This window comes from Hibiscus syriacus, unplaced genomic scaffold (genome assembly GCF_006381635.1).
Source record: "Hibiscus syriacus cultivar Baekdansim isolate YM2019G1 unplaced genomic scaffold, ASM638163v2 tig00112411_pilon, whole genome shotgun sequence".
Lineage (NCBI taxonomy): Eukaryota > Viridiplantae > Streptophyta > Magnoliopsida > Malvales > Malvaceae > Hibiscus > Hibiscus syriacus.
The window spans coordinates 238,126-257,209 of NW_024063326.1; the positions used below are offsets into that span (position 1 = coordinate 238,126).

The 19,084-nt window shown below is 34.8% G+C and overlaps 1 protein-coding gene and 2 pseudogenes across 1 annotated transcript; 2 read left to right on the top strand and 1 right to left on the bottom strand.

Annotated features, from left to right (window-relative positions):
* The first annotated feature begins 2,382 nt into the window (after nt 1-2,382).
* LOC120179252 (myb-related protein 308-like) lies at nt 2,383-3,585 on the top strand. Its single transcript, XM_039184889.1, has 2 exons — nt 2,383-2,986; nt 3,082-3,585. The coding sequence occupies exons 1-2, from the start codon at nt 2,724-2,726 to the stop codon at nt 3,557-3,559; spliced, it is 741 nt and encodes a 246-aa protein (XP_039040820.1). The 5' UTR covers nt 2,383-2,723; the 3' UTR covers nt 3,560-3,585.
* Nucleotides 3,586-12,638: 9,053 nt separating this feature from the next.
* On the top strand, nt 12,639-14,825 carry LOC120179317 (annotated as a pseudogene).
* Nucleotides 14,826-15,622: 797 nt separating this feature from the next.
* LOC120179350 lies at nt 15,623-18,104 on the bottom strand (annotated as a pseudogene).
* Between the last annotated feature and the right edge of the window lie 980 nt (nt 18,105-19,084).

The window sequence follows — 19,084 nt, forward strand, 5'->3', positions numbered from 1 at the left end:
TTGCAAGCCCTCGCCCCATTTTAAGGACCTTAACCAATCATGTAGTTATAAAATCCCATTGCTATTTTCTCTTTTGGCGTTGGGTTACTAAGGTTACATTATAATTTTGGTCCCTCTATTATATTTAAATGTGAGATTCAATCCTTATATAATTAGTCAATCCAAATAGTTATCACTTATAACTATTAACTATTCTTAGTTTAAATGTTTACTTGAATTTTACATTGCAATGCTCATTCTAAATCATCATACTGATATGTGTTGATATATTATTGAAAGATCAAATTTTGCTAAATTAAAGTGCAGAATAAATCTCAAATTTGACTGTAGTAGAAGGAGCAAAATCATAATTTAACTATTTAATAATCAAAGAATTATATTCTAAGTCTTATCTTGTATACTTTAAGGAGAGTCAAGTGGCTGTGCAGTGGAGGAGATTGGGACGCCTTGGGTGGGGGAAAAAACTTTTAGTTAAAAAGCCAACCTAACTGATTGCGATGATGATGATTTGCGCCGACCGATTGAAGCAGGTTAGGCACCATTCAGTTAATGCGTGCAGGTATATGTTTATTTTTCCCTCTTATTCTCTCATAGTATCTTATTTATTTGTGAACACTTTAGCAAATGTAAAAAGATGAAACAAAACAAAATGGATGGGCATAGGTGGGTTTTCGTTAAGAAGATGAAAGTATAGAAATTTAGGGAGAACATTGAAAATCTTAAAGTGGTATCCTTGTCTGCCTCATCATATAGTTCCAGCATCACAGTGTTAGGAGTAGTTGCAAGGACAGTCTGAAAGGTGAATAGGTTAGGTGAAACCTCCCTTCTTTCTCCCCCTAAAAACAACTTGGGCTCATCATCCTTGGCTCTTACCTCCCACTTGAATTTCATGATGAGAGAGAGAAGATAGTTTTGTTATGTGTGGTGGTGGGTGAAAAGTTGCCAATGGTTGGAGAGTGAAGGATAGAAAATAACAACAAAAAAGTCTAAAATCAATCTAAGGTGAAATTCTATACAAGGTCCCTATATAGGAGATCAGATGTATTGAAGGTCCTTTTGTTATGTTGTTTTTAGCAAATTTAATCTTTTGTTATATTTCTTTGCTCGATTGGCATGTTTGTTATTGAAAGTATATACGAAAAAGTTGATTTTAGAATTGAAAGTATACACAAAAAATATAAATATTATAACAGGATTCTGTTCACAAAAATGCATCATATATGGACCTCTTGTACAATTTGACCTTAGTGCTGGTATACAAATTGGAGAGATAGAGACAGAGGTTGAAGATGACAAAAAAAGGGTGAAAAGAATCAACCTTTCCCATCCCTAACCTCTGCTGCCCGTTTGTTGACTAAACTTAAACTACAAGGTTTGGGGAGAGAGAAAAGTACCCACAAATATTGAAGGGAAAGTGGAAGGTGAACCAAAGCCCACAAACAAGACAATCACAATCACACTCATATCACATTGGACTACTTTGAGTATATCTTTTTCCTATTCTCTCTCTCCTCCTTTATCATCCTGCCCTGAACGGCTGAACCCCAACCCCCAAGTCTTCTAGAAACTCTTTTCTCTCTCCCCCTCTCTCTCTCCCCCCCCTCTCTCTCTCTCATGCATGATGATGGGATACCAATAGAATAAAGATCCACAACTACCATCTATTTATCAATGATTTATTCACAAATATAGCCTATCCACTAGGACATTTTCTTTCTCATATCACCACTCCAATTAACTAATATGGCAATTGTTTATATATATATATATATATATATATATGCATTCCCATCAACACATAAAGTGTTCCATCTTTTTTAACTTTGCTTCAAGATTTGATTTCTGTGTAAACCATAACTAGTCAACTAGACAACATTCATAGATATTAAAATATCATATATTACACCGAAAACATTTGCTAAGGATGTTAGTTCCAACAACAAGATAAAATATACAAGTTAGGACATGTATTCAGGTACATGTTGTCTAATGAGTTGGGGAAAGATTATGGAAGCTAACTAAACTATTAAAGTAGTGCAGGTTAAGACAGAGGGGCCAAAGATAGGAAGAAAAAATAGAAAGAAAAATGGAAAGATAGAGTGGGAAAGAGAGAATAGATCACACTTTGCCCTATCCATACTTTAAATATAACCTTACTTTACATCTACCTAAAGGTTACCTACAGTTAACATATATCCCCTTTCGCTTTATTATACATATAACTGGAATCAATTGAGTGGAGTCATGAATGTTATTCTTCTTAGAAATTTTGAATTTAAGTAGTTATGTTTGTAAAGTTAATAAACATTATTAATAGAATAATTTTTTTAAACATATATTATATTTTAATTACGCCAAACTATTTATTATATATATGACTGATTATAATATCCATCAAAGAGGGAGAGGCCACCATCCACACTCCCTTCAAACCTGTCCACCAACTCACATCTAGAAGCTAATTTAGGGTCACTGCCCTCTTGCTCTGTGTTTGAGTATAATAGTCAAAAGGCTATAAAAACAGCATCTAACCTGCTATTTCTCAAAGGGCCGGCCTCAATGTTATGTTTCTGCAACACACAACAGAAAAAGCCATTTTCCACCCTTATTCTTACTACTAAATTCTCGATGTAATAATATATAGTGTTGAAAAACAGCAAACGTCCAGGTATAGTAGTAGTAGTGCTAGTTTCCACAGGTTGAAGAAGGGTTTGTGTTTAATTATGGGAAGGTCTCCTTGTTGTGAGAAAGCTCATACGAACAAAGGTGCATGGACCAAGGAAGAAGACGATCGTCTAATCGCTTATATTCGAGCCCATGGTGAGGGCTGTTGGCGTTCACTACCTAAAGCTGCGGGTCTTCTCCGTTGTGGAAAAAGTTGTAGGCTTCGTTGGATCAACTACTTAAGACCTGACCTTAAACGTGGCAATTTCACTGAAGAAGAAGATGAACTCATTATCAAGTTGCACAGCCTTCTCGGTAACAAGTAAGTATACATATATGCATATATTTAACTTTGGTGCTTGAAATTTTGATTGGTTTTTGAGGGATTTATGTGGAGATTGTTTAAAATTTGCATAGGTGGTCTCTTATAGCGGGGAGATTACCAGGGAGAACAGATAATGAGATAAAGAATTACTGGAACACACATATAAGGAGGAAGCTATTGAGTCGAGGGATTGATCCGGCGACTCACAGGCCACTCAATGAGGCTTCTCAGGATATAACAACGATATCTTTCAGTGGAGCCAAAGAAGAGAAAGAGAAGCTCAGTAACCCTAATGGATTCATCAACAAAGAAGAAAAGAAAATCCCAGTTAAAGAAAGGTGTCCAGACTTGAATTTGGACCTCAGAATTAGCCCTCCTTGCCATCAAACCACTCAACCAGAGCCATTGAAAACTGAAGGAAGAAGTCTTTGTTTTATTTGCAGCTTGGGGGTTAAAAACAGCAAAGACTGCACTTGCACTATCGGTAGTAGCAGTAGCAGCAGCAGTGGCTATGATTTCTTAGGCTTGAATTTTGGTTTATTGGATTACAGAAGGCTGGAAATGAAATAATTAAAGGGGAAAACTTGGATTTTTAACTATGTAGAGAAATGATATGGAGATTGATATTAGTTTTAAAATCCCTTTCATTCTTGTTCTCTTATATCTCTAATTTGTATGATTATATTATATAATCAATATATACTTGGTGATCGTATAGATAGATGATCATTGTTTATGAATGTGTATTCATCTTCTTTTCATGTAAATCATTTCAGCAATTTGAAGTAAACAAGGACAGCCCTTTACATTGTTGTTGTCATTCATTTGCATGGACATGAGAAGGTTCAATTTGCATACCCTCTAAAAAAAATCTTTGAAAAAGCATTAGATTTCTCACCAATGTGATGTATGTTGGCTCATTTGACAATGCAACCACTTTTTCTTTCCTGTTTGATTTAGTATTAATTTAGGGTTTTGTCTTGTTGTAATGGGAAAGGGTTGATTTTGATATTGGGGGAAGGCAAATGGATAAGCCATGAGAGGAGGAGAAACGAGGAAGAAGGGAGTGGTGGGCAACCTATTTCTTCCACTTTCCTAATTCACACCACAACAAAAAGGCGTGAAGAAACTACACATCTCTCTTCCGTGTACCTACCAATCATTCATCCCATGGACCCCCTCCAACCTACCTAATTATTCCGGTTTTGGAATCAATCACCATAAATATCGACAATCAAAAATTTAAAAATATGTAATTAAACTCTACTCGAATTTAATTTTTTATTAAAAAATATTCTTATAAAATCATATCAAATCGAAAATTGTTAAATCTGGGTATCATACTCATCACTGATAACGAATTACAAAGTGCATGCATGCTCAATACTTTATTAACATTATTTTATATTTTACATTTATGATTGGAAAAAAAATTAAGTAGTTTTGTTTTGATGGAAAACGATAAATAAGTAATAATAATCATTGTAATTGGAAAAAGGAAGACAATTGAGGTTGAAGTTGAATTTGGTAGAGAGAAGACGGGGCATTGATGAGGGCAGGCAGAGGTTACAATCTTCACTTTAATAAATCTATAATTTCATAATATAAATTAAATACTATCTGTTAGCTACCGGTTGTTATGAGACTCAAACTTTAACTCACTACCCCATCATGATTAACTGATTTTGTCATCAAATCTCAAAACTATTGTTATATATCATAGGTTACATCTTACATCTGGTTACAGTAGAGTTAGACTTGTTAACTTCTAATTCAAATTCAACCCTACTTAATTTAATTATAAAAATTTACAATTTAATCTTTTTATTTGAATAATCAAAATGATTTGAATTCAAAAATAACTCAAATCTACCTTTCAGGGAAAAAAACTCAAATCTAAGATGAATTTAACTAATAAGCTAAAACAACTCAAACCCGAAATGATCATAACATAAAATGATTCGATATCTCATCAAATAAAAATCTTCAACTTTCGGATCTAATATGACTCGAACACAGAAATAACCAGAACCGAAAGGATTTAAAAATTATAAAACTTAAATCTAAAACCAAAATACTAACGGTAAATTAAGCAACAAAATTACTAATATGATGAATTATATATAAATCAGAGTTATTATCTCATACATAATTTGTGTAAATTTTAGTTCAAATAATTTGTTTATTTACTCATAAATTCTAGAATTTTAAACCTTAAACTCTAAATATTAAATCTTGCCCTCAAACATTAATCACGAATACTAAAATTTAAAATTATGAACCCTAAAAATGATAGATGTAATTAAAAAAACAAGCATATTTTATAAAATATAATTTATACTAGTTGTATATCAGTAATTATTTTTTATAAATAATTGTATATGTTAAATTTTATACTAGATTTCTTAAATAAAGTTAGAGGTTCGAAGCCTGACATTTGTGAATGGAGTAAATTTTGAATAATTGTATATGTTAAATTTTATAGCTGATATCTAATAATAAATTAATATGTAAAATGAATTGCATTAAATAAATAAATATTAATTAGAGATTGAACTTGAAATTCCACTTTTATTTCATTTTTCACTTATTAATTCTCTTTTTTTTCAAAGGTGTTAGGTTGAGACATTAGAAGCTTCCATGGGATTTTTTTTTCTTTTCCATTTTCTCTAAAAAGAAAAAAAAGTTTATCTGGTTAATCATATTTATATAATAGACTAATAAGCGTTTTCTTCATGCCTTTTCCCTTAAATATTATTTTAAAAAATGAACTAAACGTATTTTAAATTAATTCTCAAATTAATATCCTTTTTATATCACGTAAGTTTAAAAATTATTATATTTGTATTTTTAGAAATGATTATTATAAATTATGTTTTTAATGTTATTTTTATTTTCTGATTATAGTCCAATAGAAAAATCTTGCTTTCAATAGTAATATACATAAGTTGAAAATTTAAAAATAATATTATGAAAATAAATAATAAATTTTGAATACAAATTATAAATAAATATAGTCTCTATCACTAGGCTAATAATTGTTCCATTTTAACTAGTATTTTATTACTTCCAACTCCCACCAACATCACATGCACCACTCTTGTGGGAGGACCTTTTGGTTTTTTCTGTCCTTCCCAAACGGACAGGTCAGGTGCGGATGTTCTCTCTCCCTCCTCATACCCACTTAATATTTTTCAATTCACCATCCGTCCACCATCTATGATGGGTAAAAATTTTTAAATCCACACCCGCCCACGCGGGTACATTCTCAAATTCATCCCCCACACCCACTACTCACTGGAGACGTACCTGGCTAGACCCGCCTGACAACAAACTTAAGTTATACATAAGCAACAAACATAAAACAAACACATCTATTAAGAAACATAATAAAATAAACCAAGGATTATCTGAGTTAAGTGTTAATATAGATCTTAAAATACATAAAACATCATAATAAAAGATTTAATTAAAGTCTAGAAACATAAATGACAAACACATAATGTTTTTGTTTATGGTACAACATTCTAAATTTTCAAACAATACTTGTGACATCTGATACTCCAATATTACAATCATAATTCCCATAAAACACCATAATAAAACACCAGTATTTCAAAATACTCAGTTGAAATTTAAATTTGCAAAATAGTCAGTTTCAATGGCGTTAAAAATGGAGGTTTGAGAAGCACGAGTGAAACACTTAATTATATTCAGTGGCGTTAAAAATTGAGATTTGAGAAGCAACGATCTGACTCTGTTGGCCTAAAACGTGGGTGCTCAGTCACAAGATATTGATTTGTAGAACATTAAGAAATTAAGCTTAAAATAAACATTGAGATGAATCTAAAAAATAATTAAAAATCAGTACGAGTAAATAAAAATTAAACTCTTAAAACGAAATGTAGAGGAGCTTAAAACGAATTGACTACAGAAATGACTCTTACAAAAATTAAATTTCAAGTAAAAAGGGAAGAAATGTACCTGAATAAGCTGAAGAGTGGAGACCAGAGGTTTGAAAGATCGGCGCAGTAACGAGAGGTTTGAAAGAAAAAAATTTATACATAAACTTATCCTTAATATTTGGTTAAATTACAAGTTATATCTTATACAATATTAGGATTTATAAATTAGTCTCTTAAAAGTATACCTAAATTCATAATGGTCCAAAATTTAATGGATATTTAGTTGGGCGGGTGGATGTGGGGCGGGTGGATACGAGGCGGGTGGATGCGGTGCGGATGCGGGGCGGGTAAGGTCTCAAACCCATTACCCGCCCACTACCCGCAACGGGTACCACTTTCTAAATCCACACCCGCCCACTACTCACTAAAATTATACTCATCCTCACTCCAATTGGAGCGGATGCGGTTCGAAATCCACGAAATTGTACCCGCTTACCATCCCTTTTCCCAATTCACCCTTTTACTTTTATATACGCACTAAAATATAATTTGTCAACGAAAACTTCAAGTTTCCCCTTTTTATAAGCTTATTAAGTTAAGAAATATTGACATTTTATCATAGAGTTTTTTAATGATCAAATATGGTTATTTTAGTAAAAAAATGGTGGCTTTATATATTTAAGAAACAAATTATCTTAATTTTGTAAGTATAATTTATAATTATGGAAATTATAATTAATAAGCACTTAATTTATCATGATAACACATGCAATAATTGGGGAAACGGCGGAATGGCAGAGTCTGTAATTTAAGGGGAAGAGGAAGGGGGAAATGCTAGGAGGCCGGGAAACGTCTCTTTCCCAATTCCCAAACGCCACCAACTGGAGCGGTAGTTGGATGGAGTTAGGAAGCCGTGGGATGTACGTTGATGTGCGCCGTTGCGACTTGCGGCGTTTGGGATGGGACCCACTCGTACACCACTTGTGGGCCCATATCGAACACCTTTTATCTTTTTCCTTATCATCAGCGGCGCACCCCAGCTCCGGCGGCCCCTTGATTTTATCATTTAAACTTTATATTATTAATATTAATATTATTTTTACATTATTTCTTTTACATGTATAATTTTATCACCACGTCATCTTTTTATACAATAAACATGTACAATTTTATCACCTCACTTAATTAATTAATCCAATCTAACCATTTCACTTGTATCTTACGGATCAGTTTCTAATCATTATAGAACCTTTCAAAATTGATGATTCACATTCTAAATATGAAATAAGAGAGACGAAGAAGGGATTTGACAACCTTAGTTCTCCTAATCTCGCATTCATTCTCATATCAACGACTCTCTATCCCACGTCGACGAGATGAACTGCTATCGATTATCATATCTTTTCCTTGCATCAACAATGAGTAACTATCATATATAAGAAGTGTTCTCTACCTCCTTGCATCCATTTACAATAATGTAAAATCAAATTATTTTTACATTTTTTTAAAGTTTTTTACTATTGATATTTTAATAATTTAACCATTAAATCTATCCGTTGTTGCCATTAAGAATCATAAAAATATGGCCCTCGAAATAGAAGCATAAGAATTTGCATAGGGCCTCCAACAACCTAGCCACGACTCTGCTATTATGTCGACCCAAAGTAGTACCTTCGTTAATATATATTTAGCGATTGAATGTTTTTACATATAATGAATTTTTTTTTTATTAATCTAGGGTGAATACGGATAATATATGTTCAAAGACTCTCAAATATTTGATATTGAACGTTCATACATCTGTCATACTCGATGTTTGAACACGAGATCTCAAGGGATAATAACAATTCCTTAACTATTGAGATCCTTTAGTTCGCAATGAATTTGATATTTAAAATCTATGTGAATATAATATGAAATTCAACGATGAAATTATTAAAATATCAATCATTAAAAAAAATTATGAAAGTGATGTAAAACTCAAATTTACTTGGTGTAATTGGATTCATTCATATCCAATTGGAAATTTTCAACTTAACTACTTAAATTGCTGAGATGTAAATTTAGATCGTGGTCAAAAAAGATAAATCGATGAATCTATTGTTTTTTTTCTAAAAAAATATTATTTAAGGGTGGTAGGGGAATTTTTACTCTTAATAGGTATTAAATTCACAGTCTAAAGAAAAGAAAATGTGTCAACTGAGAGCTTTCAACCACGTGCTCTAAAGATTGATTATGAATCTATTATTAAAAATGTATAATTTGAGGATTTAAATTATGGAAGTCAGTCCATGAATAAAACCATGAGAACATATCATGGATTTGTAAAAAAAATTAATTTGACCTAATCATGAATTATGAATTACTAAAAAACGACTTAAATATTTTGAAAAATAATAGGTCAAGTAGGGCTATAATTAGCAAACATTTTAAAATTCAATGCAGTGGATTTAGTAAGGGAGGAACTCATTTTAATCAACATTACAAAAAATGAAAAAGTCAAGTCCAAAACTAATAGTATATCAATTTATTTAATTCTAAATTCTTCAATTATTAGACCCTGGAATCCGTTATAATTTATAAATATAAATCTCACGTAATATTTTAAAAAATTAGTTGACCTTTATTCCCATATGTAAGGGGAGATAAGTTAGTAGGAAGACCTCCAAATTATAAATTTCTCACTTTGGGACTCGATCCCACGACCCCAAAGTTAAGAGCCTTGTACTCTAACAACTGAGTTGGACGAGCAATTCTCTCACGTAATATTTGATGGCTTGAAAATAACTAATAGTACCAATTGATGTTACGTTAGAAGAAGGCTTGAAAATCTTATAAAAAAGTTATTTTATTTTGAATGATTTTATTGACTCTCACATTTTAAGAGTTTGGGTTTTTTTTAAATAATGTTAAAATATATTTTCTAAGTATAAAATAATTGAAGATCATAATAATGAGTGTGTTGATGTGTGATCATGTTTTAAAAGAAATTTTTGAGGCGCCATCTCTATAAAATTGACATATCAACATTCATATTTTTTCTGTGGAACTTTGTCTATCGACGTTACTCGCATGGACGTAAGTAATATGTTGCCTATGCCTCGATGAAGTCGTAGACCAGGAATGCCTTTCTCTCAGATGAAGCTGAAAACCTTTTCCAATATCACGGTGTTATTATAAGGTAATATATGTTTATGATTTTTTTAATCATTGACAACACACACTTTATAAACACAACTACTAGAACTCAAGACCTCAGAAAGCTTTACACTTGGTGAAGTTTGAGATATCCCATAACATATGCGAGTACTATGGTATCATTTGACTTAATGACACATATCATTGTCTGATTGAATGAATAAATTTATTAAATCAAAACTAATATTAAATTGATAGAATATGTAAGCAATAAAGATTAAATGTGTAATTATATAAATTTGTTTCAGTATTTCCGTTAACAATTAATGATAGGTGATTTGATTTATATTATTTAAATATATTAGTGACCTAATTGACAAAATTCATAGTTCAATTATCAAAATAAAATCACCCATATAACTAGAGTAAAGTACACAAATGGTCCCTCAATTATAGGGTATTGTTTTCTTGAGTTCATTGACTATTAAAGTTATAAAATAGTCCCTCTACTATAGGATATTGCTTTGTTGAATTCTCCTACTATTAAAAGTTACAAAATGGTCACTCGACTATTCATATGTTTTAAATTCATCATTTTCTTTAAAAAAACGACAATCGTCTAAACTAGATGTTAACTACTAGTTGGGATATGATAAAATCATATTTCAATGATGTCTACTGGCATCGTCGTTGCTTTCAAGCACTGGCTCGACGAAATAATGTTTCAAGCACTGACTCGCTAGCATAATGTAAACAGAGTCGATCCAAAAAATAAAACTCAAATGGTTATGAGATCAGATTTTACCATATCTCAGTCAACTTGTTAATTTTCAGCTTAGACTGCCGCCAATTTTTTAATGAAAAATGATGAGTTTGGAACATATTAATAGTCGAGTGACCATTTTGTAACTTTCAATAGTCGGTGGACTCAATAAAATAACATTCTATAGTCGGGAGACCATTTGTGTACTTCCTATAATTTAGTGAGCATAGAATTAATTTATCTTTTAAAGGAGTATTATTTTTAAGAATGAAGATAAGGATAAGCATAAGAGAGATTGAATAAAGAAGAGATGGAAGTATGTCTGTGGGTGAAGATAGATATGTTGAGGTGTTGGGCAGTCAGCCTTTCCCCATAGGCCATAGCAATGAATGTGGAAATGGGTCAAACCTATCTGTCCTCTACACACAACTTACTTAGCCACCTTATGCAGTAACTATGCCCTAATGCTATATCCCCCACTTTGTTGTCCACATAAAGCTTCCTACCTGCCCAACATCTCCTAACATTTATATGCCCCTTTCCTTTTTTAACCTATAAATTCAGGCCCTTGTATAAATTATTGAATAATAGTCAATTTTTTTTATACATTTTTTCCATATTTTTTTGCCTATATAAAACATCCTCTCTCTTTTTTTGAGTATTTTTTCAATCACCATATTATGATCAGGTAAAACTATTCTCAAATAAAATGTTCAATTTTTGAAGAGCAATATCAACTGTATTCACTTTAGAATTCGAGTATATGATTCTTGAATAATTGTATTAATATTAAGAGATAATATCTATTTTAACGATTATACCAATCAACATGGATTTGGTTCTAAGATAATAAATTTCGAAATTTATTTTAGAATAGACACGTATACACGTGTTTAATATGATATACTTAATATATTTTGAAAGATGATATCGTATATTTGAAAATTATATACAGATTTATAAAATACAAATATTTTAGAGTAGATGAAAAGTAAGATAACATAGAGGAGCAACTAAAAAGGCCTCAAGCCCATGCAACTCCAAGGATTGTTTTGGCATGGTAAGTAGCAGAGGACATAATGCTCCATATCACTCAAATGATCAAAATCTTAACGAAAAGATCAAATAACACAACTGCTTACTACTCCCACCAATACGAATGAAATACCAGAGGCAAAAATGGAAAAACTGGTGGTACAGTGAGCGGACTCTGGTGGAAGTTTACTACTCACTCCATTTTCATTTGTTCCTTTTTTGTGTTTCATTTTGGCCCAAAAATTATGATTTTGGATTGGTCGTGTTAGTTTTAGCCCAAAACCGAATTGAAAGTTAGTATCCTGTCATCTCGTCAGCCATATCAGATTAAATATCATCCAACTTGGCATAAATACCACTTGATATTTTTTAATATCAAAGCCAGATGTCAAACATGGAGCAATATGCATTATAGATGTTTGAGACGTTACACAATTTGAGAGCTGTTTATTGTGGTGGGAGTGTCAGCAAGCACTGTTGGGAAAGAGAGGCTTCATCCAAGGTCTTAAAAATGCTTCTTTGATATGATTAGTCTTTGATAAACATGAACCTTAGCCACCGTCCACTTGTAGGGAAAACAATGGAGAATTTAGGCTTGTGGTGGTGATTTTCTTGGGCTAAGATTTGAAGAACATGAATCAAGTCTAGAATTTAAATTGCGATTGCAAACGCGGTTGTCGAAACCACAAATATACCTTAAGAGTAAGCCTATATGATCACTAATCGACTGTGATTCTTGGGATGTAAAAGCAACAAAAGTTTGATAACGACAAAATGCTCCATCCACAATGACCAAGCACCCAGATTTTTTTACATGAACAGAGGGGCAAATGTGTCACATGTACACAAGTGCTCGTCAACATGATTGGTTCCATAACAATTCAACTTTATTCAGTATATTCTCTCCTATAAAAAGCTCTTTATTGAACAATCTCATTCATCCACCATCTTCTTCTTCTTAGCTTTCACTAGCTAGCTACTCATTCATCCACAATTTCGCAGCCATGTTGGCTAGGAGTCGAACTATGCCTAGCAGAATCTACCTAGCTGTAATATATAAGTTGCTTGTCTCCAACACTTTTTTTTTTGGGTTCCTCACTTCTCCCTAATATTAATGTTCTTTTGTGGTTTAGATCGAAGAACGACATGATATCAGGCATTACTTACAAGTGGAAGTTCAACCTAAAGCCGAGAATGAGAGTGAAGCAACCAACCCTCAAGCCAACTATTCCAAGTGTTTCGATGATGATGGCCACTTGAAGAGAACAGGTACCACTAAGACGTAACTGATATGCAACTCCAATGTGCTTATAATCCTTGACAGATCTATTAATATGTGGATGCAGGCACTTTTTGGACCGCAACGTCGCACATTATAACTGCGGTCATCGGGTCAGGAGTTCTGTCTTTGGCATGGGCTTTTGCACAGCTTGGCTGGGTTGCAGGACCAACTATGCTGGTACTTTTCGCCTATGTCAATCTCTACACTTCCAATCTCCTAGCAGAGTGTTATTGGTCTGGTGACCCAGTAACCGGACAAAGAAACTACACCTACATGGAAGCTGTTAAGACACTTTTAGGTAACTGAATTAGAAATATATCATGCAAAATCATGAAAATATAAACCATATCGTGCCGATATTATCTGTATATTTTATTGTTGCATCAGTGAGCATGATGAGAGTTATATTGACCAAATTCATCAAGTACTCTTCTCTGCTTTTGGAATTTCATTAGTTTCGAGGCATGAAAAATAAAGTTTATGTGATGTAATCCCTTTTACCGTGCTTGTTTAGGGCGATCAAGAATCGAACTGTTTCCACAATAGTGGTGGAACGGATCCATGTCATATGTCTTTTCAGATACCGAACTTTAGTCATGTATGGTGGCTATCCATAGTGGCAGCTATTATTCGTTTACGCATTCCACTGCTGGTCTTGGACTTGGCATTGGCAAAGTTGCAGAACACGGGAGATTCGACGGAAGCTTGTCAGGTATCAGCATAGGTACCCTAACACATGCTGGAACTGTTACCGGTATGCAGAAGATATGGAGGACTTTGCAAGCCCTGGGAGCTATTGCTTTTGCATATTCCTACTCTGTAATCCTTATTTTAATTCAGGTATTCGACGATTGTATCGTACTTCGTAATGTTGAAATGTCGTGTACAATTTAACATGGCCTGTTCTTACTGCAGGATACGGTGAAATCACCTCCAGCAGAGTACAAGACAATGAAGAAGGCTACTTTATTCAGCATCATTGTAACAACTGTGTTTTATTTCCTCTGTGGTAGCTTTGGATATGCAGCCTTTGGTGATCTCTCTCCCGGAAATCTTCTAACCGGATTCGGGTTTTACAACCCTTACTGGCTGCTCGACATTGCTAATCTAGCGATCGTTGTCCACCTCGTCGGAGCATATCAGGTATACACCGTAGAATAACTGATCCTAGTAAAGACAATTTACCAAGTTCATCAATCAATCATATCTGATTAAACATGAAAAGTGCAGGTATTTTGCCAGCCCTTGTTTGCATTTATTGAGAAATGGTGCGCTCAAAAGCGGCCAAAGAGCGACTTCATGATGACGGAACACAAAATACCGATCCTCTCGCGGGCACGTATCAATTCAACCTCTTCCGCCTAGTATGGAGGACGATATTCGTGGCGATGACGACTCTCATAGCCATGCTCATGCCGTTTTTCAACGATGTCATCAGGTTCCTCGGGGCAATGGGATTTTGGCCGTTAACTGTTTACTTCCCGATTGAGATGTATATATCTGATAAGAAGATTGGACGAGAAACAAGTAGTTGGCTTGCCCTTCAAATGATTAGTGTGGCTTGTTTCTTTGTCACGGTAGCTGCTGCAGTTGGCTCTGTAGCTGGAGTTGTTCATGATCTCCGGACTTACAAGCCGTTTAAGACTAGTTATTAAGAGTGATGAATTATAGTCCATGAATATATATACATATATATCAAGTACAATGGGAATGTAGGAATAGCACGTACTATAATCGATTTTAATAAGTGATTTGAGAGCAAAATTAATAGTTTTATGAGGTTTCAAATGTATCAAATACAAATTCCGCAATGAATGAGAAGCATCCATTTATAATGTAAATGAATCGAGCTTGAACAAATCAAGTTGGGTTATTATTCATTTGTTTGTTTTTTAAGGTATTTATGTTCGGTTTGTATTAGTTTAAATTTCTAATATCGTGTTCGTATTCGCTTATTTGTTTTTAAAAGTGTTCGTATTTTTTCGTTTAACGTTCGACAACCAACACTTTCATTTTATCCTTTTATAGCCAAAGAGAAATGGTGAAATTACGAACAATTTATCTAACTTATGTTTATTTAGACCATTTCTCGTGGACTAAGAAGCAATTTACCCTATTCTTTTAACCCCATGATTCAAGAGTTGAGAAATTTCCCTAATCCATGGCTGTTCTGCTTTTCAATCCCAACAAAGAGTGGTCCAAACTGACATTTATTACGTTGGACTTTATCTGCATAGAAACTGGGTAATTTTATCCCACGGGAAATGGCGTAACATTATTGTTTCATAACATTATGAATGGACGAGGGGACTGAACAAATAATTATCTCTTAAAATTCGGGGATTTCTTTTGTCTGATAACTATTCTGTATTACACAAACTTCTTAAAGTTTATAAATACACATATATAATGAAGAGAAATTAGAGTAAAAGCTCACACTAAATCACCCTCATATCCAGTTTCTGAAAGGACCCTCCCGTTCCTACCCTTGCCAAACAAAACAACAAACAAAAAGGGAACAAAGTGCTTTCACTATGCGTACTAAGTTCTACACTTATGCTACCTTAAAACTCAGTGACCCCATTCTTCCATTTCGATCAAAACCTACATTGATCGAACGAAACCCCGAGCTTCACTAGTTTACAACGGATCGAGTTGAGTAACTACGATGGGGCTCCTCACCACATGCTTATGGTTCTCATCTGTCCATGTCAGTGACCCAAAAACAGCTCCTGCATCGTCCAGCACCAGATGCTTGCTATCTGCTGTTATAGTCACCAAATAGCTTATCTTCTTCACCGTTGGTGTGAACACCAACTTCATCGGTTTCACAGTCATCGTAACTCCTCTCGGTGCTTCTATCTTTGCGACGTAAACGGCATTTGCCTGACCCACATTAGTCACAGTCCTAGTGAACATCTTGCTCGATGGACCCCTTGATGTGGTTGAAAACAATGCTGCAATTGAAGGGTAGTTAAGGTTCTCAGGCAATGGCTTCTTCATTGGACAAACCACCAGAGACCGCGTAACAACCTGAACTAACTTCGGATTATAACCAATAGCACACAAGAAGCTTTCATAATCACTGTTGGTGATATCATAAATAAGTCCTGGATCCATTGCACGACCGAGATTTAGATGTCCAGCACCGAAATCATAAGGAGTCGTCGGCTTCCCAGTAGCTTCATCGATCATAGGCCGATTTGTCTTATCGGTTATACTTGCAGTAGTCATCATAGCCGATCGAATTGCGGCCGGACTCCAATCAGGGTGTGCAGATTTAAGCAAAGCCGCTGCACCACTAACATGAGGACAAGCCATGGAAGTTCCTGACAGGATGTTAAACTCTGTTTTCCTTGGATCGGAGTCTAACCCGGTTGGGCCAACGGCATCAGTCCAAGCAGCCAAAATGTTAACCCCAGGAGCAATCAAATCCGGCTTAAGAATTTCAGGGTTTAATCCATTGGGTCCTCTAGCAGAAAAGGAAGCCACAACCGGAGCTGGTTTGATGCCGATCATAGTACCCTTAACATCTATAGTAGCAGTTGGATTCGGTGAAGAAGAAACGTATTTTTTCACCGCATCCCCTTCATCAGAACCGAGAGCACAAGCGAGCAAAAGATGAGCATCACCGACCAAGCCTTCACCATTTGAAGCAGCATTAGCAAGAATCATGCCGACACCACCAGCTTCCTTAACAACCATACCTTTAGCCACCCTTGGGTTACTTCCTCGATCACAGATAACGATTTTCCCCTTGACAATGTTAGGATCAAGAGAATTCTCCATGCATAAAGAAGCTGAGAGGTCCCCGGATTTTCCAGGATAAACCACGGGATACATCTTTCCTTTTAACTGCACGCCAGAATATAACGACACGCCGTTTAACCTCCGTCCATCACCGAGGATGACATCAGCGGGGAAATTCCGGTCGATTGTTCCCGCTCCAACGGTGACCAACCAAGGAGCAAGGTTGGTAACTGACATTATGTTAGGACCATCGTTTCCAGCGGAGGATGAAACAAATACCCCTCGTGAAACCGCACCGTATGCTCCGATTGCTATCGGGTCGAGATAATACGGAGAGGATATCCCGTCTCCGCCACCGATCGAAATCGAAATTACGTCGACGCCATCATTAACGGCGGCATCGAAAGCAGCTAAAATGTCAGAATCGAAACAACCTGAATTCTTCCAACAGACTTTGTAAACCGCCAGTCTAGCTTTAGGCGCCACACCTTTCGCTATTCCCGCGGCGTAACCTCCATACTGGCGCGAAATGCATGTCTCCCGGCGGCCGTAGAAGCCGTGTGGGTTCCGTGACCGTCAGCATCTCTCGGCGACATAAACTCGACCGTTTGGTTGATTCCGGTGATAGGACCACCCAGTCCCTGGACCGCTTCATGACCTTTAGAGAAGAATCTCGCACCAATTAGTTTGCGGTTACAGTTTTTAGCCACGAATCTGACTCCGGTTTGGCAAACCCCCTTCCAGCGAGCAGGAACCGGTCCGAGATTCGTATCCGAGAAACTTCGTCGTTCGGGCCAGACCCCAGTGTCAAAGACTCCAATTATAACATCAGACCCATAATCGGAGTCCAACCAAAGCCCGTGTTGGTCCCGGAGACCGAGGAATTGAGGAGAGCGAGTTGTGTGAAGCTCTCGGCGGCGATCTTCGAAAACAGCGAGGACAGAAGGATGGTTACTGAGGGAAGCGGCGTGGGTTTCTGTTAAAGACGCTGAGAAGCCATGGAATACGGTGTCGTATGTATGGAGGATGCGAGTTGGCTCGGCGAACTCGGAAGTGTACCAGTGATAGTGTGTGAGGAAAATGGACGGCTTCGATTGAGTATCTACACGAATGATGTAGGTCTTCACAGTTTCTTCAGTGGAAAAGGAAATTGTGAAGCTAGAGGAAATCGAAAGAAGAACCAGCAAAAGAACAAAACTGGAGAGTAATGTCGCCATTGGAAGTGAGTGAGTTCTCGGAGAAGAGAGTGTTCATCTTTATCTACTTGTTTTCATTAAATCATATGTAACATTGTGTTTTGCTTCCATTTTTGTCGCCCACCGTAAAAAGACATAATTGTCGATGTTGTAATTTGTTATTTTTTAATGATGATATTATATTACCTTATGAAAATAAGTCAGTATCAACATTAATTTATTAATAATGTGTAATTAGAATAGAATCAAAACGTAATTTTAGATATGATTTAAAAATATAATAGTTAAATGATTAAAACAGAAATAAAATGATAATTGAGTGATTACATATGTAGTTTACCCTAATTTAAAACACCAGTCCAGTTAGTCAATCACATAAGTGGCTTCATTTGATTGTTTAAAAAGTTCGATTTTGGTTTTGGTCCCTTTATTATGCTTATATTTGTGATGTAGTCTATTTAATTTAATTTGACATGATTCGATTTTAATTTATGTTATCATTCACTAACTCCAATAATTAATATCATAATATATTTTCAGATAAAGTGCTGATATTATTTTTCTTACAAATATGGTTAAGATAATGAGTTAGTGCTTTTAAGAAGAAGAAAAAATACATGACAATAACTTAATTAGAATAACTAATTGAGTTTTTTTATAAGGGGAAAGGAGAGTTGTTTGGGATTAGTTTTGGGATTTAATGTGAGATCCATTAGTTGACTGGATGGTCAAGGATATTCATATCATCTCACCTTGTATGAGTTCATCTCACTTTTATCTTGAGAATGTAGTTATTATCTATTTAATAAATAAAATTGGGATTTAATGTCAGTTAGAGCTAAAGTGATCTTTATTATCATATATTATAGACTTAATAAAATTAACAAAATTAATGACTGAGGCTTAAAGTAGTTACCAAATTATAGTTTAAGAATCTGATTTGATATAAAAGGTATAGTTTCAGGGGTTATTGTTGAATTAAGCCTTTTTAATAATTAAAAGCAATGGTTGAGGGATTGGGGTAGT